The sequence below is a fragment of the Schistocerca gregaria genome, chromosome 8 (genome assembly GCF_023897955.1).
Source record: "Schistocerca gregaria isolate iqSchGreg1 chromosome 8, iqSchGreg1.2, whole genome shotgun sequence".
In the NCBI taxonomy this organism is placed as follows: Eukaryota; Metazoa; Arthropoda; class Insecta; order Orthoptera; family Acrididae; genus Schistocerca; species Schistocerca gregaria.
Genome location: NC_064927.1, coordinates 283540035 through 283565173, shown reverse-complemented (window position 1 = coordinate 283565173; position 25139 = coordinate 283540035). Strand labels below are relative to the sequence as shown.

General features: G+C 43.1%; 1 protein-coding gene across 1 annotated transcript in view; it reads right to left on the bottom strand.

Moving 5' to 3' along the window:
• The window catches only part of LOC126284456 (mucin-5AC-like), a 68002-nt gene that overhangs the window by 10246 nt on the left and 32617 nt on the right, over positions 1-25139 (bottom strand). Inside the window, exon 3 of the mRNA XM_049983377.1 lies at positions 15509-17451. Coding sequence (XP_049839334.1) covers positions 15509-17451 — 1943 coding nt within the window. The remainder of the gene's footprint in view (positions 1-15508; positions 17452-25139) is intronic.

The window sequence follows — 25139 nt, the reverse complement described above, 5'->3', positions numbered from 1 at the left end:
TTCAAGCGTCCCCAATAACGAAATCTTCGACCATTCGCAATTTGGCTTAGAAATTATTTCCGCGTATTGTAATAGTTGTGGCAATGGTCAGTAGACATTTATTTGGTTCTTCTCTAGACAGGGATAGAGAAAATAAACTGGCGGGAAGTGTTCCAGCAGGGACGGCTTGACAGTAAGCCAGTGAATTTATATTCTGTATTGATAATCCACAGAAGCGATAGAAATTCCGATGTGCAGCAACACTTATAACGCAGACACCAGCTTTCAAAGAAGTAGGAAATACGACAAAAATTTGTAACTTATGGGGAGAACTGGTGCTGTGGGCCGGGGGGATCTGTCTACGTTCCAACTTGTAGCCTGTTGGAGGAGAGGGGGAGGGACATAATACCGTGTTACCGATTTCCTGCATTTGTCCATGCGGATCCTATCCTCCCACTGACGTCAGTACCGACAGAATTCCAAGCAATGTCACCCAATCAACCTCAAAATTGAACGCCACTACAAAGGAAGCAGACTGACAGCTCCTGAGGAAGCGCATGGTGTTAATCTTCGAAAGCTTGCGTTTTAAGCTCGATCCGACGCTATCTGAATACAGAGAAAATCTTATACACATCATGTATATAACTCTAGCCAAATCATTTATGGAAGAGTGGAAATCACAAGTATTTAACAATCACCGTTGGCCTGAACCATATGAAACTGTCCCTTCTGGCAACCCAAGAGGAGTGAATTATATAACGAACCCACAAACTGCGGTTCTGGTTCCGAATCTACTGCAAAATATTCCAGAAGAAATGAAATTTTGTGCTTTACCGGGACTCAGACCCAAATTTACCACTTTCCCTATCCGAGACTTTTCCAGAAGCAGGTCAGATCTGCATTTGTCCTGGTATCTACTCTCCCTTGTGCTCGTACTTTATTGCTGTGATTCCCACACAAAGTTAGACACTGTTTAGTCTGCTCATTGATTTGCTGTTGCATGAGGTACTGTCAGGCAGTGTCTGAGACAACAGCCACATTCAGTTTAGAAAGAACTCGCAAATTGCGATTTTGGTTCCACATCAGTTGTTGAATATTTCAGAACAAACGAAATTTTATACGGGATCTAGAGCCGAACCCAGATTTCTCACCTGTCGTAAGCAGTCATCTCAACCACTTTGGCTTTCCGAGTACGCTTCCAGGAGCGACCCAAATGTCCATTTGTGCTGTTGTCTACTCTCACTTGTGCTCGTACTGTACTTCCGTGACTCCTGAACCGAGTAGTTAAGCGGCAAGCCGAAAATCAGTTATCGAGTCTCGGTCCAGCACAAATTTTAATTTGTTCTGAAATATTCTACAGCTGATACACAGCCCTAATCTCGATTCATTCTAAACTCAATGCGGCTGTTGGTCGTCAACGCACTGTCTTAGACACTGCACTGTAGAAATGAAGTACATATCGTTCTCTCAGTCACTTATCCCCTGGAACTGAATCAGATTTAATCTCCAAATTTGGAGATTTATAGTCTTGATTACCAACTGCTATCTGCAAAGAAGTCCAAACAGTAGACCTATTTGTTCATCAGCCGGCTATGTTTAGCATTCTGCACAGAGGAATATCTGAAGCATTTCCAAAAGCTTTTAAGGTTGTCTGTTTCTGATCATCCATGACATCATCTTCCATACACTTTTATCCAGACATGTATGGTTGAAGATACTGGTTTTATATATTGTGCATTTGGTTTCTTGTTTCTTTATATTGATAATTCTGCCGCCAACATACAATCAGAGAAACCTACAGTTCTCGACATCCATACCTGTCTAAGCCGTGTAATGATGGTGTGTGGAGAAACTAGATATGGTAGCTGCACTGACTTGATAACTGTTGGAAGTATGCGGCAAAGAATGGTAAATCCTGTTCAAAGCAGCGAGGGGTAGCCGCGCGCTCTGAGGCACCTAGCCACGATTCGCACGGCTGTCCCCGTTAGCGGTTCGAGTCGTTCGTTAGATTAAGTAATGTGTAAGGCTAGGGACCGATGAAAGCAATTTGGACCCATAGGAAATTACCACAAATTTCCAAATTTTTCCTTGTTAACTTACGGGAATGCTGCCGGGTTACGCCGTCGACAACAGCCGATATTTCGGCAGGAACACACCCTCCCATTTTCAAGCCAAAACTGCAGCAAGTAAGCGCTGTGCAAGCTGATTTAAAACCTCGGTTTCCACAGAAGCTCCGTAAAGATAAAACACACACACATACACTCGCACTCTCTGTAAAACCTAGCGTCACCACAAACCAAAGATGACCCACCTCAGAAATTATCGATAGCGAAATTAATGATGACCAGTTTTTTGACAAGTGAGAGAGCGGGATTCCGTGCAGAAACCACCATGAAGTTAAAATCTTCTGGGTTATTAGGCAGCGTCATATTTCTTCTAAAATAATCTAAGTTTCGACCCCTCTGCTGTGATCTTCCTCAGAATATCTCAGAATATTCCGGTGGCCGCTACTGCTAGAACACTGTCGGTGACCAGAGTCACGTTCTCTTATAAAGAGGAGCTTCCGTTCTTTTGTGCTGGAGGTAATATTGGTTCAAATTCTTATGGCTACCATCGGTGGGCCATCGTCATAGGCTAAAATTCCGCAACTGATGCCGAATAAGGGACGTTATTGGTTAAACTCTTGTGGATACGTTTGGCGTCCCATCGTCGAGAGCGAACCACTGGCAGCCGTAAGAATTTTAACCAATATAACCACTTCTCCAGCACGAAAGCGGGAAACACCCCCTTTATTAGAGAACGCGACACTAGTCTCTGATAGTGTTCTAGCAGTAGTGAAGACCGGAAGATTCTGAAGGAGGTCCCAGCACAGGGGTTGAAACGTCGATTATTTTAGAAGAAATCTGACGCTGCCTAATAACCCAGAAGATTTTAACTTCAGTGACGACGGCCACGAAATCCTGCAGACTTAATAAAAGCCACCACCTCTACCTACCCGGTGATTATTAATTTGACTATCGATAATATCTGACGTCTTTCGTCTTCCGTTTGTGATGGCGCTAGTATTTAAGTGTGGATGTGTCTTATCTTTAGGGAGTTTCTGCGGAAACCGAGGTTTTAAATCCGCTTGCACAGGATCTACTTACAGTAGTTTTGCCTTGAAAACGGCAGAATACGCTCTTGTCTAAGTGGTGGTTGTTGTCGACGATGTCACGCGGCTGTATTCCCGTAAGTTGTTTGAATGTTGTATACACTGGGAGAAACTAAGGTCTCACAACGTAATATCTGTTGACATACCTTTCGTGACTATAGTTCCAAATGGCATATCACAGCAGTATAATTCACGGCCCCTTGCTGCAGTTCACATAGCAGCTGCATGGAGGAACGTACGAGCTCTTGTCTAGTGTGCTCGACCTAATCTGGCACCCACAGAGAATGTCTGGAATTCGATTAGAAGATGAATACTTTCACCCCTGTCTTCAGGCATCAATCTTCATGAACTAACTCAGTATGTTTCAGGCATGCATACAACTTCCTGGAGATGTCATTAGGAGGTTTTATGCTTCCATTCACGATGTATACAGGGGTCACTCCTCATATTGACGATGATGATGAACATCAGTACAAATGGAATGAAAGTTTAATCATTTAATAACTGTTGTGTGATAAATATCTCTAAAAAATGAGATAAATATCGTACTAGGGTTTCTTGATGTAGCAATGCCTGTCGCTGAACCTCATGAATTATCAGTTCTCAGTCATCGGTTGTTAGGATCTGACGAATTTTTCCGCAACAAACTACACCATAAGCTCCAACATTATTTATTATTTTACTGAGACGCTTACACCAACACCTTTTTTTATCCCCAAGAAATACAGATAATCTGATGACGTAATATCTTTGTTTAAACAGATAGCTGTCAATCCTGGAATTCTACGACAGTCAAAACAATAAAAACGTTTTATAAAATATTGTAACAACAAATCATCCAACAAGTGTACAATGTCACTGAAAAATAATATTTCATCTAACAACTACGGACAGCATTAACAGTTTACCTATGTCCATCTACAACGGAAGGACATGCACTGGTGCACTGGTGAAGGCAATAAAGCCTAAATAAGCTTATATACTAAAACAAAAAATCAAGCAGCATACTATTTACTAATTTTCTGTCTAATAATACTGAACGTGTGTGCTGTAGTTTGTCGTCCCACTGTTAATACCTCGCAGTCTGTCGCTAATGTAGTGACATAGCTACAACAATTTTTTTTTATTTTTTTTTATTTTGCACCTCTAGTTCCTCGGAAATAAACAGAGCAGCAAATATCCACGGTCCTGGAGAGAGTCATTACATAAGACCAACTTCAGAAAAGCGATAGTAGACAAAATGTATTGTAGAGGAATCCTGTGCATATGACAAACTGCGCGTATTTACACGGCGACGTTGGAGCTGTGGGGCCAGAAATGATGAACAGAGTGTGGCAGGAAATTGACACCAGATGGGACGTTCCTTGTATGGCCAATGGGAGTCACATTTAGCCACAGTGAAAGTCACGGTGGACGTTCAAGTGAAAGTGATTGTATGAGGTGAAGCTTGCAGTAATTTACTACAAAGTGACACGTCTCCTACCTGCATAACCTTTTTCAATATAATCCTGTGTGGAAGTGAATTTTTTAGGTACTTTAAGAATCACCGCTTATTAGCGTAATCAATAATATGATACAAGAATTAGCTTAATATTTTTCCAGGAACTCCCCGACAAAACAGAAGACATGAGAAAAACCTTCAGTTTGGACTTGAAAGTGTGAGGATTATTACTAAGATTTATTTTTAATTATTGTGTAGCTTTATGAAAATCGATGCAGCAAAATACTGCATACCTTTCTACACAAGAGTCAGGGAGGAGAGACCCACGCAGATTCGATTTCTGCCTAGTATTATAACTGAGTGAGGCTGGTAATTCCTGGGAATAAGCTCATACTGTTAACAACAAACGACATCAAAGAAAATAAGGATTAAGCGGCCAAAGTGAGAATTCCCAGACTCCTGAGCAGGGGTAGAGGAGAGCTTCGCTTACGGCACACACTGTTCGAACTGCCCATTTCTGAGCCAAAAAGTACCTTTGTGGATGGGAAGAACTACCCCAGGACATAGTACCGTATGAAATAAACGAATAGAAATAAGAAAACTAGACTAATTGTCGTGTTGAGCTTTACTTATTGCTGATTCTGTTTAATGGTGAATAGAGTGGCATTCAGTTTTTGAACAATATCCTGAACATGGACTGCCATGACGGTTTAATGTTTAATCGAACACCTAGGAAAGTTAACTGTACAAACTCACTGAACATATGCCCATTGTGTGTAATCGAAAAGTTAGTTTCAGCTGACTGTGTGTTAGCAACTGGAAATACTCGGTCTTGGTATGATTTAGCGCAAATGTATTTTTAAGAGCCATACACTTCTACCTCGATGTGCAGTATTTGATACATTCTTTATTTTGACACTCAGCATCCTTCTCTATCAAGCTATTGTCATCAGCTAACAACAATGTTTTACAATCATTCTTCATGCTAGAATACAATTCAGGTAACTTTCTGTAGCTTCTGTTTAAAGTTTATATCAGCACGGGGATTAAAAACCTATTTTCCCAGTTGATGTAGGAACTAAAACAATTTAATTACACTACCGGTACACTTTCAGCGACTGATTCAGTGTCTGCCGAAAGCATTAAAATATAAATTATTTTCTCCCGCAATAATAAACAACTTCTGTCTCTAAGAGATCGGAAAATTCGCCGTCGACACATTCTTTCAAAATATAGTTCTGAGATTGATACACTTCGTATGTGTATATGAGCTTCGAATCACTTAGAATGTTCTGACAACTGCAAAGATTTTCTGTTTCCGTGAAACGACAGCAGCTTCTCCACTCGTTAGATTACGTATTGGGTTCAAGGATTACACGCTACGTAAAGAAAGGTTACAGTACGTTGCCAAGAAAGAAATGGATTGAATACCGGTAACTACTTAAAGGCATCACGCACCTGCTCCATTACAGCACTGACGCAAAGCTAAGTTTCACTTGCAACTCCTAGACACATAAGGGCTGGAGGATAGTCTAGCAATAAAAGCGAGCTTGATCAGAAGGCAGCAGAGGTCTGTATGCCAAGGTCATTTTAAGAGTTGAGTATCATCACCAACGGACTACGAAAGAACAAGGCCCCTCTGTCGTTTCGGCATGTTTGCTTTCTTCTTTCTTCTCTGCCCCCTTCTTGATTATTATTTTCTTTTTCTGTGGCGTTTGCGCCATTTTATTCCATGGCTCACTATGTCTAACCTCTATTTCTCAGGTTCTTGTGATATTTCGGCCTGAATATACAGTGCTTGACAACTGGTAAGGAACATAGACTTTCCTGGACGGGAGTAATCACAGGAAATGATGGACGACGCGAAACACAGCATATAAGCGATAGAGGTGGAGTGGTATATTTACAATGAAAACTGGTACAGACATCACCACAGGAGGAAGCAGGATAACAGTCATAGAAAACGTTCATGAATGACAAGGTCAGACTCCCAAAATGAAAGTCGACACCAGTAAGGAAGAAGCACTCCTCAGTCACTAATTCACATTTGGGACGTGATATTCATGTTAACTACCAAACTGATGAGCACTGCTTGTCGGACATTGTCCCACTTCTCTCTCAAAGTAGTTTTCATTTCTTGCACGGTTTAGGCAGAGGGTGTTCGCTGAGAAACATGTCTGCCAACAGCACCTCAGGCATGCTCTGTAGCTATTCCAAAAGATCAGTATCTTCACTTTCCAGTGTGTCCAATACCTCAACGTTCATGTCTGGGTGGGCATTGTCGTCCATAAAGAGAAATTCGGGACCTATCGCACCCCTAAAAAACAGACGAGCGAGATCCAGAATATTTTGCAGTACCTAGCGGTATTCGGTCATTGTACGTAAGGCCTGCCCTCACCGTAACACCTAGGTCACACGATGATGTTCATGAACGTTCTGGGTGTGTAACATGTTCCCCTCTCTCTCCACAGTAACTGGTGGTCAAAATCACTTGCCACATTGAAGCGGGATTCGTCGGAGAACATCACTCTGGACCACTGCTGCTGACCTAATAGTATGGTCCCTACACCAACGAACTGTTTCTCGTCGATGGCATGGTTAAAGTGGGATGTGTTAAATAGGCTTCCTGTAATTTCCAAGAATGATTTTCTATAGAAGTCACTGGGTCCAAACGATACATATCGAACGTGCGATCGGAAAACGATCATGGGACTCCGGTGGCGGGCGTTGTGATCAATTATTTGTGGTCGTCATTTTTATCTGTTTTCCGTCGTTCCCTTACTTGCTCTAAATTACATACCACCGCGAATTATTTGTAAGTTGCTAGGCAAACCTAGACGATTTATGTCGTTAGTGAGTGGGATATCTGGTGTTCTTGACGTTTCTTCTGCAGATTCTCTCACGTGGAAGAATCTAATTCCATGTTTATCGAGTTTAGAAAATTGTTCGACTTTGTGTAGGAAATATGGAGTGCTACGGGACTGTGTAGACTGTGGTGGTGTGAAGTGTGTATAACTCCGTAAGAACAATTTAGATGCTGAATACCGTTACAATTTCATTGCGGACAGTGCGAAAAACGAACGAGTATCAGGAAGAATATATGGTTCGCCTCTTCCAAGTTATCCACCCAGACCACCGTAATGGACTTTCACATGACGACAACACCGACGACGAGTAAGGTAAGTCGTCTCCTCTGCAATTACAACTATTTTTGTATCGCTCTTCTTTTGTCGTTGCTGTAGTGACCAACGTAAACATACTCATAACGCCCACCAGATTCGCATTTCCGATTTACGATCGCACGTTCTATATGTATCGTTTGCAGCCAGGGACTTCGATAGGCAATCATTCTTGGAAATTACCAGGCTTCCGACCATACAAACCAGCCCGATTTCATAGCAGCAAAGTGGTTCTCATACGGACATTTGTACCTGTAGCAGCTGCAAAGTGTGCAGCGATCTGCCCTGGAGTGAGAAGCCCGCTCCTTTTCGCCACTATGGCTATGTATCGATCCTCTTGCGCTGTGGTGGGCCGTCTGTGACCACCGGTATGCTTTCGATAGCATTTCCACCTTGAGCGACGTTTTTGAATCGCGAGATGCCCCTTTTGCACACACCCATGGAACACGTATTATATTCCAGTATAATAACTTTTGCGGAGACTAGAAATCTACTCTGTAGAAATCAGCATGTGTTTCGAAAAAGACGGTCGTGTGAAACCCAGCTCGCGCTGTTCGTCCACGAGACTCAGAGGGCCGTAGACACGGGTTCACAGGTAGAGGCCGTGTTTCTTGACTTCCGCAAGGCGTTCGATACAGTTCCCCACAGTCGTTTATTGAACAAAGTAAGAGCATATGGACTATCAGACCAATTGTGTGATTGAATTGAAGAGTTCCTAGATAACAGAACGCAGCATGTCATTCTCAATGGGGAGAAGTCTTCCGAAGTAAGAGTGATTTCAGGTTTGCAGCAGGGAAGTGTCGTAGGACCGTTGCTATTCACAATATACATAAATGACCTTGTGGATGACATCGGAAGTTCACTGAGGCTTTTTGCGGATGATGCTGTGGTATATCGAGAGGTTGTAACAATGGAAAATTGTACTGAAATGCAGGAGCTTCTGCACCGAATTGACGCATGGTGCAGAGAATGGCAATTTCAATGTAGACAAGTGTAATGTGATGCGAATACATATAAAGATAGATCCCTTATTATTTAGCTACAAAATAGCAGTTCAGCAACTGGAAGTAGTTAATTCCGTAAATTATCTGGGAGTACGCATTAGGAGTGATTTAAAATGGAATGATCACATAAAGTTGATCGTTGGGAAATCAGATGCCAGACTGAGATTCATTGGAAGAATCGTAAGGAAATGCAGTCCGTAAACAAAGGAAGTAGGTTGCAGTACGCTTGTTCGCTCACTGCTTGAATTCTGCTCAGCAGTGTGGGATCCGTACCAGATAGGGTTGATAGAAGAGAAAGAGAAGATCCAGCGGAGAGCAGCGCGATTTGTTACAGGATCATTTAGTAATCGCGAAAGCGTTACGGAGATGATTGTTAAACTCCAGTGGAAGACTCTGCAGGAGTGACGCTCAGTAGCTTGGTATGAGCTTTTGTTGAAGTTTCGAGAACATACCTTCACCGAAGAGTCAAGCAGTATATTGCTCCCTCATACGTATATCTAGCGAAGAGACCATGAGGATAAAATCAGAGAGATTAGACTCCGCACGGAAGCATACCGACAATCCTTTCCACGAACAATACGAGACTGGAATAGAAGAGAGAACCGATAGAGGTGCTCAAGGGAGCCTCCGCCACACACCGTCGGGAGGCTTGCGGTGTATGGATGTAGATGTAGATGTAGATGTAGACCCATTGCTGTGGGCACAGTGGTGGTACTTGACCGGCTGCGAGCCGTCTAACTGTTTGTCTACGATAGTAAACACTCAAATGATTTCTTGAAAATCTGTTGGTGTACCACACGGAAGGTCGCACTAATCGGTTCCATATCCACCTTCGTTAAACCCCGTACTGCATGAACTGTCGAATGCATACGGAGCGTTTGAGCACAGGCATCGCCGCAGTTAACGCGACCTGCCCTCTAAATTCCCTTCTACTATCATTGTGCGGGTGTTACGTAGCAACTGTCGGCTGTTCTGTGACAACTGCCAGTTGTTCCAGTTGTTCCTTAGCAGGTATCTGTTGTCCCTTAGCAACTGCCAAGCAGTGTTTATGTAACTCTGAAAGGAAGCAAATGAAAATTTCAGAAGAAACAAAAAAAGTGAAAGTGGAACGGACACTGACTCTCAGTTTCGCAGGCAACATAGCGCTTCTGACCAGGAGTAAGGAAGACTACAATATATACTGAAAGGAATGAACATTTCCCTTAGAACAGGACTTGGCTCAAGTGTAAACAAACCCAAGCGGACGTGATGAAGAGTAGTAGAGGGAAAAATAACGAGTTGCTTAACATCAGGAATGGGAACGACACGGTAAAGGGCGAAGTCGGTGAACAAGAGTTACACAATATGGCCGAAGCGAGGAGTATGTTGGCGCGTGAGAATCAAGCTTTTTCTTGAACAAAACTCTACACTATCAAGCATTGAATGGAAATGAAGAAAGACTTCCTAAAAATGTACGTATTGCGTGAAAATCTGGAGAAGAAGAAAATCGAAGAATTCGGACTGCTATGAAGTCGAAGTTAAATGTTAATTTGAATGTAGAGACAGAATATAAAATTAAGGAGAACTAACTCGAAGAGGTGAGGAGACTGATCTGTGGAAGATGCTTACTAGAAGGAGGGTAGGTTCTCTTTCTTTAGGTTTATTTACCAGGATCCGTGAGACAATGGAAGACAGCGGTACTTAGTCATGAAGTGAGTCAGTATATAGTTGAGGAGACAGGGAAAATTTGGCACAGCGGGTAAAATGGCGCACATAAGTACGTGTTTAACTGTGAGAGTTTATGTAGCTTTTCTGTGCTGTCATCTGATGCTCAGTGGTACAAATAAGCATGCATAGGCTTAAGCCATTACTTGCCAGTTCTCGGCACAAGGAGTAAGAGTGTGCTTTTATTTCTTCTAATATCTCATCTCCAGCTGCCGGCCGTTGTGGCTGAGCGGTTCTAAGCGCTTCAGCCCTGAACCGCGCGACCGCTACGGTCGCAGGTTCGAATCATGCCTCGGGTGTGGATGTGTGTGTTGTCCTTAGGTTAGTTAGGTTTAAGTAGTTCTAAGTTCTAAGGGACTGATGACCTCAGATGTTACGTCCCATTGTGCTCATAGCCATTTGAACCATTTTTTTAAATCTCCAGTTTCTATCAGATAAGCCATATTAAAATACAAGTTTTTATTGTTACGCCTATCTCTGGGCATTAACACTCATGATAATATAAGCATCATTTTTCTTAAGCAAGGCACGAGTGTGGAACTATAGTTCGCCGTGCTCGTTGGGGTAATTTGACGCACAAAGGCCCAATGCGTCATTTTATCCCATTTCATTTTCTACATCTACATCCATACTCCGCAAGCCACCTGACAGTGTGTGGCAGAGGGTACCTTGATTACCTCTATCGGTTCTCCCTTCTATTCCAGTATCATATTGTTCGTGGAAAGAATGATTGTCGGTATGCCTCTGTGTGGGCTCTAATGTCTCTGATTTTATCCTCATGGTCTCTTCGCGAGATATACGTAGGAGGGAGCAATATACTGCTTGACTCCTCGGTGAAGGTATTTTCTCAAAATTTCAACAAAAGCCCTTACCGAGCTACTGAGCGTCTCTCCTGCAGAGTCTTTCACTGGAGTTTATCTATCATCCCCGTAACGCTTTCGCGATTACTAAATGATCCTGTAACGAAGCGCGCTGCTCTCCGTTGGATGTTCTCTATCTCTTCTTTCAACCCTATCTGGTACGGATCTCACTTTGGTGAGCATTATTCAAGCAGTGGGCGAACAAGTGTACTGTTCGGTAAAGCAGATGCCAGACTGAGATTCATTGGAAGAATTCTGAGGAAATACAACCCGAAAACAAAGTCTCAGAACATTCAGTTCTGCCCAGCTGTTTGAAAATCAAATAACGTAAGGGGTTTATCAGCACAGTCAGTTCATAAATTTTCCAAAAGGGGACATTTCACTGTATAAAGGTTATACTCAAATTGCCTTAGATGCGCCAAATTCCCCCACTTTCTCCTTTATATCCTACTGATTAGAAAATTTGTGAACAAAAGAAACTAACGAACCAATAAGAGACCTAAAACTCTGTTAGGAGTATACGCATAAATAACACATTATAGTGGAAAGAGAGAAGTTTGTGGCACAACTTGACCAGAAGAAGGGATCGTTTGGTAGGACATGTACTGAGGCATCAAGGGATCACCAATTTCGTATTGGAGGGCAGGGTTGAGGGTAAAAATCGTAGAGGGAGACCAAGAGATGACTACGCTAAGCAGATTCAGAAGGATGTAGGTTGCAGTAGGTACTGGGAGATGAAGAAGCTTGCACAGGATAGAGTAGCCTGGAGAGCTGCGTCAAACCAGTCTCAGGACTGAAGACCACAACAACAACAAAAACAACAGTGGAAAGGAATCAGTTACTGTTGGAACTGCTGTATCTTATAGATTATGTATGGCGCAAGGAAACATGGCACGAAGTAGTGTTTTGCAGAACAGGATCCATTAGTGTGACTGTACCTAAACAGCCATTAGTTTGACTGTACCTAAATGATTAATAGCTACAATATTAACATGTAGTTTAAGTCCGTTCTCATTCCCTTTGTATTTGACCCTGTCCACGCATAGCGCCAAGAATGGAAATACTGTATTATATACGCTAACGTTTTATATTTTCTCTCTATATAACTCCGAGTAATACAGGCGTTGAGAACAGGAAAGAATGGTAAATCACATGGACCAGGCAATATCAATCTGGGGTGTCTGAAATATGGTGGTGACAAAACTGTGAAACTGATAACACAGCTCTTCAACAAAATGATACATGGTGATTCAGTACCCAACGATATGAAGCTGGGTAACGGTAATATCAAATTTAAGAAAGGGGATTTCAAAATTGGTTGAAACTATAGAGGAATTTGTGTTACAAACACATAAACGAGAATTTTTGCGAAGGTAATCAAAAACCAACTGGAAAAAAAGTTTAGAACCGAAGAAGAACAATGTGGATTCACGGCTGGGAGATCATGTGTAGACCATAATTTCACATTACAACAGAGTTTGGAGAAACATAGGGGAAAATCAAAAAATATAGTATTAATTTTCGTAGATTTAGAAAAAGCGTATGATACTGTTCCGAGAAAATTACTTTGGAGAGCACTACATATGACAAGCATAAACCCTCCCTTGATTAAAATAATAAAACAGATATAAAAAGATAACAGATGCCAAGTGAAAGTTGGAATTTTAGAACAAGCAAGGCCTTTTACAGGGCTGCCCCATGTCACCATCATTATTTAAAAGCTATATAGATATTAGCCTTAGAACATGGTCCCGTAACTGTAATAGTGTGGGATTAGAAAGAAGAGATGGAGTTTACCTAAATCATTTATTGTTTGGTGATAATCAAGTAGTCATAGCACAAGATGGGGAGGATGCTAACTATATGTGCAATCAATTAGCAGTAGCATACAAAACTTGGGGTTTGAAGATTGATAACCAAAAAACAGAATACTTGACTAATGATTCAGATGAGCCATACAGTGAAGGAAAGAAAATCAAAAAGATAAACACTTTCTGTTATTTGGGATCCGTTTTAGAAATCGAGGGAAAAGGAGAATCAGAAGCCAATAAAAGAGTTAGTAGCGGACGGAAGGTATTGGAATGCTTAACTCAGTCTTATGAAACAGAAATGTGACCAACAGAACTAAAAAATTAATATACAACTCTATATTAGAGAGTGTGGTTCTGTATGGAACGGAGACCTGGACAATTAAAATGAAGCACATTAAAAATTACAAGCTCTAGAGATGGACTTCTGGAAGAGATCGGCAAGACTCTCCAGGAAAGAGAAGATCAGGAACACCGAAATAATAAGGAGAATGGAAATAAAAGAAATAATATATGACGTAACGGATAGGAAGAAAATACAGTGGTACATGCATATACGAAGAATGGAAAAAACCTGAATACCAAAATTGGTACTGGAGTGGGAACAGGAGGGGAGAAGAAGAAGAGGACGACCTATGGCCACCTGGCTCCAGAATATACAGCATACAATGAGGAGAATGGACGCAGAGCAAGAGGACACACAAGATCGAAACACATGGAGGAATATTTTGAAAATATAGTTTAAGAACATTTATTGAGGAAAAGCTCAACATAATAAATAAATAAATAATATAACACCGAGTAAACAGAACAACTTATTGATAGTTTTATAGGTTTTTTACCTCCAGAATATTGACTCAAGCGGATTATTAAATAAGAGACGCTTATCTTGTTTTCAAGCTTTCACAGTACGATCATAGCAAAGCCACCATCCAGAGTGTTGCCCCTGGAAGGATTGGAGAGGCTGCTGCCTCTGTTTAGGGACTTAAAACGTACAAAGAGTATGAATTCCTAGGTAACGTCCTCTCCTTTTAATACGGTTTATCAGATCACTGTGCCATTGTTTCATAACTACTGTGTGATCTACCTCTGGTAAAACAGTTTGGCTCTAGTAAGAAAAGCGCATTAGTAGTTCTTTTTAAGCAAATATAATGAAGTAATAACATATACTCATGCTCATAAATTAAGGATTATACTGATACATGGTGAAACAACGCTCTGGTCGGCGGTTTGCGGGTTTAAATCACCTCGGGGTATGACCATGCGATGCATTTCACCTGCGGTCGTCGCACGTTGGCGCTGGCAGCAGTCCACATACGCATGTCAGAGTACAGTGCAGCGAATAAGTGTCCTGACGTTTTCAGACGTGCTAATGGTGACTGTGTATTTAAAATGTCTCCACGTATTTATGACGTTGTGAGGGGTACAGTACAAGGGCGACTGGAGGCTGGTCAAACACAGCAGGTCGTACCACGAGCCCTCCGTGTGCCACAAAGTGTGATCTCAAGATTATGGTAACGATTCCAGCAGACAGGAAACGTTTCCAGACGCTTCAGTACCGAACGTCCACAGTGTACAACACCACAAGAAGACCGTTCGATATCTCACCATCAGTGACCGCAGACAAACAAGGAGTATCGCAGGTACCCTTGCTCGGAACCTTACTGCAGCCACTGGAACAGTTGTCTCGAGACACACAGTCTACAGACGACTGAACAGACATGATTTATTCACCCGGAGAGGCGCATTCCACTGACCCCTGGTCACAGGAGAGCCCGTAAAGCCTGGTGTTAAGAACACAGTACACGGTCATTGGAACAGTGGTCCCAGGTTATGTTCATGGACGAGTCCAGGCATAGTGTGAACAGTGATTCTCGCCAGGTTTTCATCTGGCGTGAACCAGGAACCAGACACCAACACCTTAATGTCCTTGAAAGTGACCTGTATGGAGATCGTGGTTTGATGGTGTAGGGTGGGATTATGATTGGTGCATGTACACCCATGCATGTCTTTGACAGAGGAACTGTAACAGTTCAGATGTATCGGGACATCATTTTGCACCAGTATGTCTGCCTTTTCCGGGGTGCAGTGGGGCCACCTTCCTTCTGTGCACCTGTGCATGGTGATCATATCCCATATTGATGTCGGGGTACATGCGCAAGGTTTGTAGCACATGTGATTTGGGACGGTTTTCTCAACTTATCACCAATACCCTGGCCTTACAGATCTGTGTCGTGTGTGTTCCCTATGTGCCTATGCTATTAGCGCAAATTGTATGTAGTGCCACATTGTGTGGCACCACATTCTGCAATTATCCTTAATTTATGAGCGTGAGTGTAGATTATAAGAACAAGAAAACAAAGCACCAAGGCGAATACTCACTCCAAGACGTAACTGCCGTCAGGATTATAGTGAGTGCCCTGCAGCTGTTGCACTAGAGGTTTGCCACCAGACGAGACGGTGTTGTCGGAAGACTGCATCGGATCAGCTGGCTGTTGACCAGGAGACCAGTAACTGTACGGCGGGGACCCGGTGGCCTGTGCTTGTGAAGTTGGAGACTCGGTGGTGGTGGTGGTGGTGGTGGCGGCTGGGCCATTTCCCCAGCTGTTGTACCACACGTAAGGTCGCTTTGTGGTTCCCCAGTAGTCATACCACGGGCTACGAGTGGTTGTCGGAAGTTCCGTTGGAGGCTGCGAGGTCGCTGTTGCAGTTGTGGTGCCAAGCCAGTTGTGGTACCCGTCGTACTGCGACTGACCGCTATGAGGACGACTGGTTGTCGACCAGTAATCGTACCACGGCCGCTGCGTTGTTGTGGGTATCCTCCAGCTGTCGAACCAGTTGTTCTGCGATTGTGTACTTGGTGGACGAGACGTCGTTGACCAGTAGTCGTACCATGGTCGCTGTGTAGTAGGTGGCTCTGTACTCTTTGGTGTGGTCTGTGTTGGCCAGCCGTAATACCAGTTGTACTGTGATTGTTCATTTGTCGGTGGTTTGCTCGTGGTGGTAGATGGTGTCGACCAGTAGTCGTACCATGGCCGCTGTGTAGTTGGTGGCTCGGTAGTACTAGGGCTGGTTGTGGTTGGCCAGCCAGAGTACCAGTTGTACTGGGACTGTGTTGGGTTCGTCGGCGGCGGCCTGCTCGTTGTAGTCGTTGGCCAGCCATAGTACCAGTTATATTGTGACTGTGGCTCACTCGTCGTCGGTGTTGTCGTCGTCGTGCTTTTCTTTGACCAGTAGTCGAACCAGCTGTCATAAGGTGACTTTGTCGTTGTAGTGGAACTACTATACCAGTAGTTGTACCAGTTTTCGTAGGGTGACTTGGTAGTTGTTGTGGCGTTACCATACCAATTAGCGTACCAGTCTTCGTAGGGTGACTTGGTTGTTGTTGTTGCGTTACCATACCAGTTATCGTACCAGTTTTCATACGGTGACTTGGTTGTCGTTGTTGTTGTTGTTGTTGTTGTTGTACTACCATACCAGGTATCATACCAGTTTTCGTACGGTGACTTGGTAGTTGTTGTGACGTTACCGTACCAATTATCGTACCAGCTTTCGTAAGGTGATTTAGTACTCGTTGTGGTGTTACCGTACCAATAATCGTACCAAATTTCGTACGGTGACTTTGTGGGCGTTAAACTTGTTGGTGTTGTATACCAGTAACGCGGGTCTTGTGTCGTTGTAGACCAATAACTGTAAGGCGACTGAGTCGTAGTGGTGGCTGTCTGCCCATAATCGTAAGGACTTGCTGTAGTCGTATTAGTTGTCTCCCAGAAATTTTGTGGGTTCTGGTTTGTATTCCAGTAGTCATAAGGAGATGGTGTTGTGGATGTGGTTGTACCCCAGTAATTGAGAGGATTCTGAGTTGTGTCTTTATTTGTATACCAATAGTTGTAAGGAGGACGTATTGCAGTTGTGCTTGTACCCCAGTAATTATAAGGACGCTGAGTAGTAGCTTCATTTGTATTCCAGTAATTTTGAGGAGATTGTGTTGTAGTAGTGCTGGGGTTCCAGTAGTTATAGGGATACTGAGTCGTATTCATATTTTGGTACCAGTAATTGTAGGGCGACTGAGTAGTTGTAGTGGTAGGATACCAGTAGTTGTATGGTGATTGAGTGGTGTCCCAGTAGTTGGCTGGAGGCTGAGAAGTCGCTGCACTTGATGCATCGCAGCCTTGAGGAGACTGCGTCGTCGTGGTGTGCCAACCGCTCGCCAAGCTTCCACCGACTGATTCTACACCGTCTAGTTCCTCGTTCGTGAAATCTGGAGGTGGTGGAGGAGGCAGCCCATCCGGGGACGGATGATCACCAACTACGTCGCTCACTCCCTGTAAAATTTGCCCACCAGTAAGAAATATCAATTATAAATGCTTACAGTACTACGTAATTTCATAATAGACAGAACGCTTTGTTCCGTACACAGTTAACTCTGGCACAAATTACTTGCGATGAAACTGTTGTTCCGCAGCTGAAGTCACATTACCTACAATTAATATAAGGGGCGATCAAGAAGTTTCCGTTTGACAGCACTATTGCAGCGTATATGCAACGTACACTGAAGCGCCAAAGAATCTGGTATACGCATGCGTATTCAAATACTGAGGTATGTAAAAAGGCAGAATGCGGCAACGTCTACATAAGTCTGGTGCTGTTGCTAGATCGGTTACTGCTGCTACAACGGCAGGTTATCAAGATTTAAGTGAGTCTGAAGGTGGTGCACGAGGTATGGGACCTAATGTCTACGAGGTAGTGATGAAGTGTGGATTTTCCAGTGCGACTATTTCACGAATTTACCGTGAATATCAGGAATCCGGCAAAACATAAAATCTTCGACATCGCTGCGTCTGGAAAACGATCCTGTAAGAACGGGTTCTACGACTGAAGCGAATTGTTCAATGCGACAGAAGTGCAACCCTTCCTCAAATTGCTGCAGATTTCAATGCTGGACCATCAAAAAGTGTCAGCGTCCGAATCATTCAACGAAACATCATCGAAATGGGCTTTCGGTGCCGAAGGACTACTCGAGTACCCTTGAAGACTGCACGACACAAAGCTTTACGCCTCGCCAGAGCCCGTCAACACTGACACTGAACTGACACTGGCACTGGACTGTTGATGACTAGGAATATGTTGCCTGGTCGAACGAGTGTCGTTTCATAATCGAAAATGGTTCCAATATCTCTAAGCACTATCGTCGTCAGTCACCCTAGACTCAGAACTCTTTAAACCTAACTAACTGAAGGACATCCATGCCCGAGGCAGAATTCGAACCTGCGGCCGTAGCAGCAGCGCGGTTCCCGACTGAAGCGCCTAGAACCGCTCGGCCACAATGGCCTGCGTTTCAGATTCCATCGAGTGGATGGACGTGTACGGATATGGAGACAACCTCATGAATCCATGGACCATGCATGTCAGCAGGGCACTGTTCAAGCTGGTGGGGGCCCTGTAAAGGTATGGGGCGTGTGCTGCTGTAATGTTAACGTGACCCCTGATACGTCTAGATACGACTCTGACTGGTAACACGTACGTAAGCATCCTGTCTGATCGCCTGCATTCACTTATGTCCATTTCACATTCCGACGGACTTTCGCAATCCCAGAAAGACAGTGCGACACCCCACACGTCCACAATGGCTGCAGAATGGCCCCATAAACACTCTTCTGAGTTACGTGAACTCTACTGAACATATCTGGGATGCCTTGCAACATGCTATTAAGAAGAGATCTCCACCCTATCGTACTCTTACGGATTTATGGACAGTCCTGCAGGATTCGTGGTGTCAATTCCTTCCGGAAATACTTGAGGTATTAGTCGAGTCCATGCCACGTCGTGTTGGAACACTTCTTTCTGCTTGCGGAGGGCCTTACACGATATTAAGCAAGTGTACCAGTTTCTTTGGCTCGTTAGTGTAGCAAGGGATATATAGGCAAGGGATTAGTGTGGCATCCGTGTCTTTCCGACGTTGTACAGTAAACGCGGGAAGGTGAACTATAGCGACGTTATTAAATGCGTCCAAATAGCACCTACGTGCTGTTATTCTTTCCTTGGCCGCTGGAGAATGAAGATTGTGGAAGGGCAGCAGCCGGCCGAGGTGGCCGAGCGGTTCTAGGCGCTACAGTCTGGAACCGCGCGACTGCTACGGTTGCAGGTTCGACTCCTGCCTCAGGCATGGATGTGTGTGATGTCCTTAAGTTATTTAGGTTTAAGTAGTTCTAAGTTCTAGGGGATTGATGACCTTAGAAGTTAAGTCCCATAGTGTTCAGAGTCATTTGAACCATTTTTTGACGGGTAGCATGTGTGTCAAAAACCACAGCTGTGGAATGCTGCACCAAGTTCCGTGGTGGTCGTGATTCGATACAAGACGCCAGTCGATCTGGGATGCAAGACTCCTCTCAAGTAGGAGACACACGAGCATCCATCCTCTAGCCCTGTTCTCTCCCCATGCTAGTACCATGCCTTCACTCCCTTAAAACCGCGTTATGTGTTGTCAATTACTGTCGGACGATGTGCTGTGACAGGTAGTTACGGAATTCTTCAGGAATCAGGATCCTGTGCTTTACCCAACATGTATCTTCGACCTGTTGCGTCGGTGGGATGGTAACTTCAATGGCACGCCATTCTGCCTAATCGGCATACCGATTCCGGGTTATACGGCCATCGCATGGAAGCTTTTTGATCGCTCATTCATAGGACGCTGAACTATAGTAGAGATTTAACAAGTGAAATAAGATGTCTGAAACTACGCCAGCCGCTGTGGACGAGCGGTTATCGGAGCTTTAGTCCGAAACCGCGCTGCTGCTGCGGTCGCAGGTTCGAATCCTGCCTCGGGCATGGATGTGTGTGATGTCCTTACGTTAGTTAGGTTTAATTAATTCTAAGTCTAGGGGACTGATGACTTCAGATGTTTAGTCCCGTAATGCTTAGAGCCATTTGAACCATTTATCTGAAACTCCCAGAATACATGTATGCGTACTCGTACGTAGAATAACGGGTATACACAACATGTACAGGAACTAAGGCATATCACTAGGGCTGAAAAAATACAAGAAATTTTCTAGGATTAAGGACTGTAAAAGGCAGGGAATGTGATTTCGGAGCTCAAACCAATTACCTGTGGTCTAATAGTGGTGGTTTTGGCTAGAAACCGAAAAGTCCTGATTATGTGTTCGGTCCCAGCTACTGCTTAAGCATGGAATGAAAATCATCAGCAATGGTGACTGATGTATTCTGACATAGAAAGTACCCTCATTCTTCCAAAGGCCTTGTCAAAGGGAGTGGAGAAGCGGACCGAAGTTCGAGCAAACTCTTGCTCTTGAGATGGGAAATTTCCTCTAAAAATTGGGATACCACTGCACTAATAATATGTAATGTGTATCCACAGGAGATGTGGCCTGCAACTAAAAAAGTGTCGTGATGATCCTGATACTGACTAAAGTTCCGCATTAGTGCCCCATTCGCACCTCCAGGTGGTTGCAGCCAAGGCGCAGGTAAACAGATTGAATAACCAACGAAGTAGTCACATTCTACGAGTCACATCAAGGAACGTCAGAATACTGAACGCAGCAAGGGAGCTAGAAAATCATAAAAACAAAATGCAAGTCTTCAATCAGTGAAGTGAAATGGAATGAAGATATGGATTAGTAGACAGATGAATATCAGACAGGATAATATTTACAGCAGCAGAAAATTGTGTTACAAGAACGCCGTCTGTTGCGGCCGAGAGGCCCTAGGCGCTTCAGTCCGGAACCGTGCTGCTGCTACGGTCGCAGGTTTGAATCCTGCCTCGGGTATGGATGTGTGTGATGTCCTTAGGTTAGTTAGGTTAAAGTAGTTCTAAGTCTAGGAGACTGATGACCTCAGATGTTAAGTCCCATAGTGCTCAGAACCATTTGAACCATTTGTTACAAGAACAAGTTTCGTTATAAACCATAAGACAACGCAGAGAGTAACTTACTGGGACTAGTTCAATGATAGGGCTCTTCACATCAGAATCATAGCAAAGCTAAAGCAAGGTCAACAACAATAGTTCACGTATACTTGCTTACATCACAAACAAAAGAGAAGACGTAGCGAATGTGTATGAGGGCAATGAAAGGCTAATTCACTACGTAGAGGGAGATGATAATCTAATAACCATGAGGGTTCGGAACGTGCAAGTAGGGGTAGAAATAGAATGACACTTACGGATGGTCGTGAGCTCGGTAACAGGGATGGAAGAAAGGAAGACTAACTGAAGACCTCCACTGTAAACCATTGTAGGGGACAAGCTGGTTGTTTTGAGAAATTTCACAGTAATGTTTGAATTAAAATCTTGAAAGTAAGATATTTCAAGTGCATCCCTCTGTGATGGTTATATTCAGATAACCCATTGTTTTCAAATATTTATAGAGGAACGAGGCGTTTTTAAAATTATAAATTCTATACAAAATTTTATTCTTAAAAATATATGAGTGGGTACTTAAGATAGTTTAGTGACAAACTGGGTCCATTTCACATGAGTTACCATTAAATTACCACTGTTTACTTGCTGCTAGTAGCCAAGTTTTTGCCACCTAACCACTGTTTGTTTACACACATACTGACGTAGTTGACATTAGCGAAAATCTGATATAATAGAGCTGCCATTTCTCGCTTTATTGCGGACTATCAATTGAAATGAGTGAAGCAAATCACGTACTGTGTTTTACCACAAGTATCTCTGTTCTCATTGACTGTCTCTGTCATTGTTTACATCCAAGGTCTTCAATTGATTTTTGCAATAAAGTTCATCTAGTAATAACTAATACATTGTTCAGAAATCACAAGAGACGTTATTTTGGTAAAATGCGCAGTGACAGTGGAAGGTTCCAGCGGGATTACACGGTACTCAGAAAGAGATTTCTAAATCAAATTTTGGCTTTAAGGCATACGCAGGAACAGATATTTTCTCGGATCACAATTAAAGGTAGACTTACGTTGAAACTGAAACGTGTACATTAGGAAAGTTCCCTGAAGTACGCACTAAATCAAATGACTTTAAGTGACCAGCAGCGATTACTTCACGTAATTTTATCATCGCGTAGGATTCTAGCCGGATTACTTCTTACCATTGTGCACTCCACCTGCGATATTTACTCATTACGAAGAAGCCGAATAGCAGTTTAGGGGTTGGTAACACAAACATGTATCTCTATCCCAGCAGGTTCCGTTTGCGGCAAGAAACTAGCTCTAGTGTGTGGTGGCTATGCTCGCTGAGGCTGTTTCCTGTTCCGACCACATGTCTTGAAGGAGCGCCACCTCCGAAATGACTTATACTTATTGCACTGCGATGTTAGTCATAGTTCTTTGCTTTGTCCTATAGACAAACGCTCGCCCTATGATGTTCTTAATGTAGGTTCTTTACGTGACTTCGTACGTTCTTTACGCTTTCCTGTCGGTTAATAAATTTTCGAGTCTTGTTACTTGTGGAATGAGTTTGCAACTTACTCTATCTTTTTTTCTCCGTATATAAAACAAGTTTTTTTCAAAGTTGTTTCTCAGACTTGCTTGCGTTTGACCGTACTAATTTCCCTTCTTATTCTAGAGTGAGAAATTTACTCACGTTCACGTGATACGTGGGCTTTCTTGGGTCTGGTAACTTGTTCTCATGCCCTCCCGCCATCACCCCACCCCTCTCATTCCCTCCACCCCCCCCCCTCCCCCTCGTCCTTCACAGAATCGGTGAAGAAATAAGCATAGAGAAAACATCGGCAAGAAAAAGGGACAAGGTGATACTTGTGTTAAGACATCGGGACTTAACCTCTATGGCACTAGAGCGAACTGCAGAGGGCAAAAACTGTAGAGGAAGTCAGAGATTGGAACACATCCAGCATATAATTGAGGACGTAGGTTGCTAAAGTTACGCTCAGATGAAGAGGCTGGTGCAGGACAGAAACTCTTGGCGGGAAGCCACTAGATTGGTCGCCCCTCCCCCTTCCCTCCAGAGAAAAACATAAAAAAAAACAGAAACACTGAAATTAATGACAAGAATAATATACTGAAGAACGGAAAAGAAAATGGTAGTGCTGTTGCATGATCAGATTTGCTTTCGGAGACGTAAAGGGAATACTGGAGTTGTGCTTGATAATGGAACTAACACCTTAAAAAATCTAGACGTTCACAGAATTTATTGACCTATAAAAAGTATTCGACGATGTAAACTGGTGCAAGACGTTCGAAGTTCTGAGAAAATGGTGGTATGCTGTAAGGAAATACTCCTAAAGTACACAGTGTAGAAAAATCAAGATTGAGTAAATTAGACTGGGAGATTAGGAACGAAGTGCTCGACTTCTAAAATGTGTAAAATAGAGATGCATTGTTACGTCTCTACGTTTCAACGTGTGCATCGAAGAAGTAAAGACGGAATGAAACAAAGGTTCAGAATGGGTTTCAATGTTTCGGCTCAAAGGACATCAGTGATACTCGTAAGATTCGCTGATGATATTGCTCTCCTTTGTGAGTGTATAAAAGTGTTCTTTCTCTAGACCTGAGGGTACTTCAAGAAAATGTAATTCGGCCAAAAAGCGGAGTTATAATACAAATCCTGGCATATTTTACTCAAAAACAGCTCTGTTTTCATCTTTATTGTTTTCCACTATTTGCCAAAAAGTTTAAGATCAATGCGGGGTTTAGCTCCTTCGAAACGTACGTGATCTACTCCTCCTTTTTATCCACACGGGAAGTATACTCTGCGAATGAAGACTTCGACGTCAAAGAGATCTCAAACGCAAATTTTTCTTCCATGTTTTTAGCGCCTACTGCGACGGTCGTGACTCAAGTCTATTTCTTGTGTATATTACGGAATGTACCTTTCACCCTGAAGCGGAGAGTGCACACTGCTGTAAAACGTCTTCATTCTCTCCTCCACTTAAAATTAACTGAAGCGCAATAACGGGACTTCACTCTAACGACGGATAACTCCCATACCGTAACACCGCCTCCTCCGCACATTACTGTTTGTGTTACACACGATGTCAGGCAACGTTCATCAGTCTTTCATCAGACCCAAACCCTTCCATCGAACAGCAACAGGGTGTAGCGTGGCTTATGACTTTCGTTTACAGTAATCCGCTCTCCAGCGGTGAAGCTCTTTACACCACCTCTGTGACTACAGAAATGTATGGCTCATGTGGGCTGCTCCATCGTTGTACTCCACCCTTTCTAATTTCCGACGCACAGTCATTTGTGCTCAATGTGATGCTGGTAGCATTTTGGAACCCACAGGTGATTCGTTTCGCTAACTTTAACTACCCTCCGCAATGCTCTATGTTCCATGTCAATCAGAATAGGACGTTTTCTTGGTCTTGATGTTTAAAACACAAAATATTTTATTCACAACAAAAGTATTCAAATCACTGTTATTTGTCAATGTACAACAACTGAGCGCGTTGGCGCAGTGGTTAGCACACTGGACTCGCATTCGGGAGGAAGGCGGTTCAATCCAGCGTCCGGCCATCCTGATTTAGGTTTTCCGTGGTTTCCCTAAATCGCTCCAGGCAAATGCCGGGATGGTTCCTTTGAAAGGGCACGACCGACTTTCTTCCCTAATCCGATGAGACCGATGACCTCGCTCTTTGGTCTCTTCCCCCCTAAACAACCCAACCCAGTGTGCAACAAGCATTCAGGAAGTGAAAACTCTCAGAAACCATTTATATTTTTACGTAATAATATCAATTTATGAATCTACATTCTTTACTTTTTTCGTCTCTCAGTCATGTGCTGCCCCTTGAAGTAGATTAATCGTCAGTGTGATTCTATATTGCCTGCAGTATTTACATAATAACATTACATAAATTTCTTGCTGTTTCCGTTGAAACACGATACTAATTACAAAAGACGTAAGACTATTATTGATGTTCTGCGACTCTTTTCAGTTTTTTCACAAACTGTGTTTACTTTTTCAATTTATTACAGAGAAAGTTTGAAACTCTGTTTAATTTATTTACACCCTTCATTTGCATATTAATTCCTAACATTTTTTTGCGTTGCTAAAGTGAAC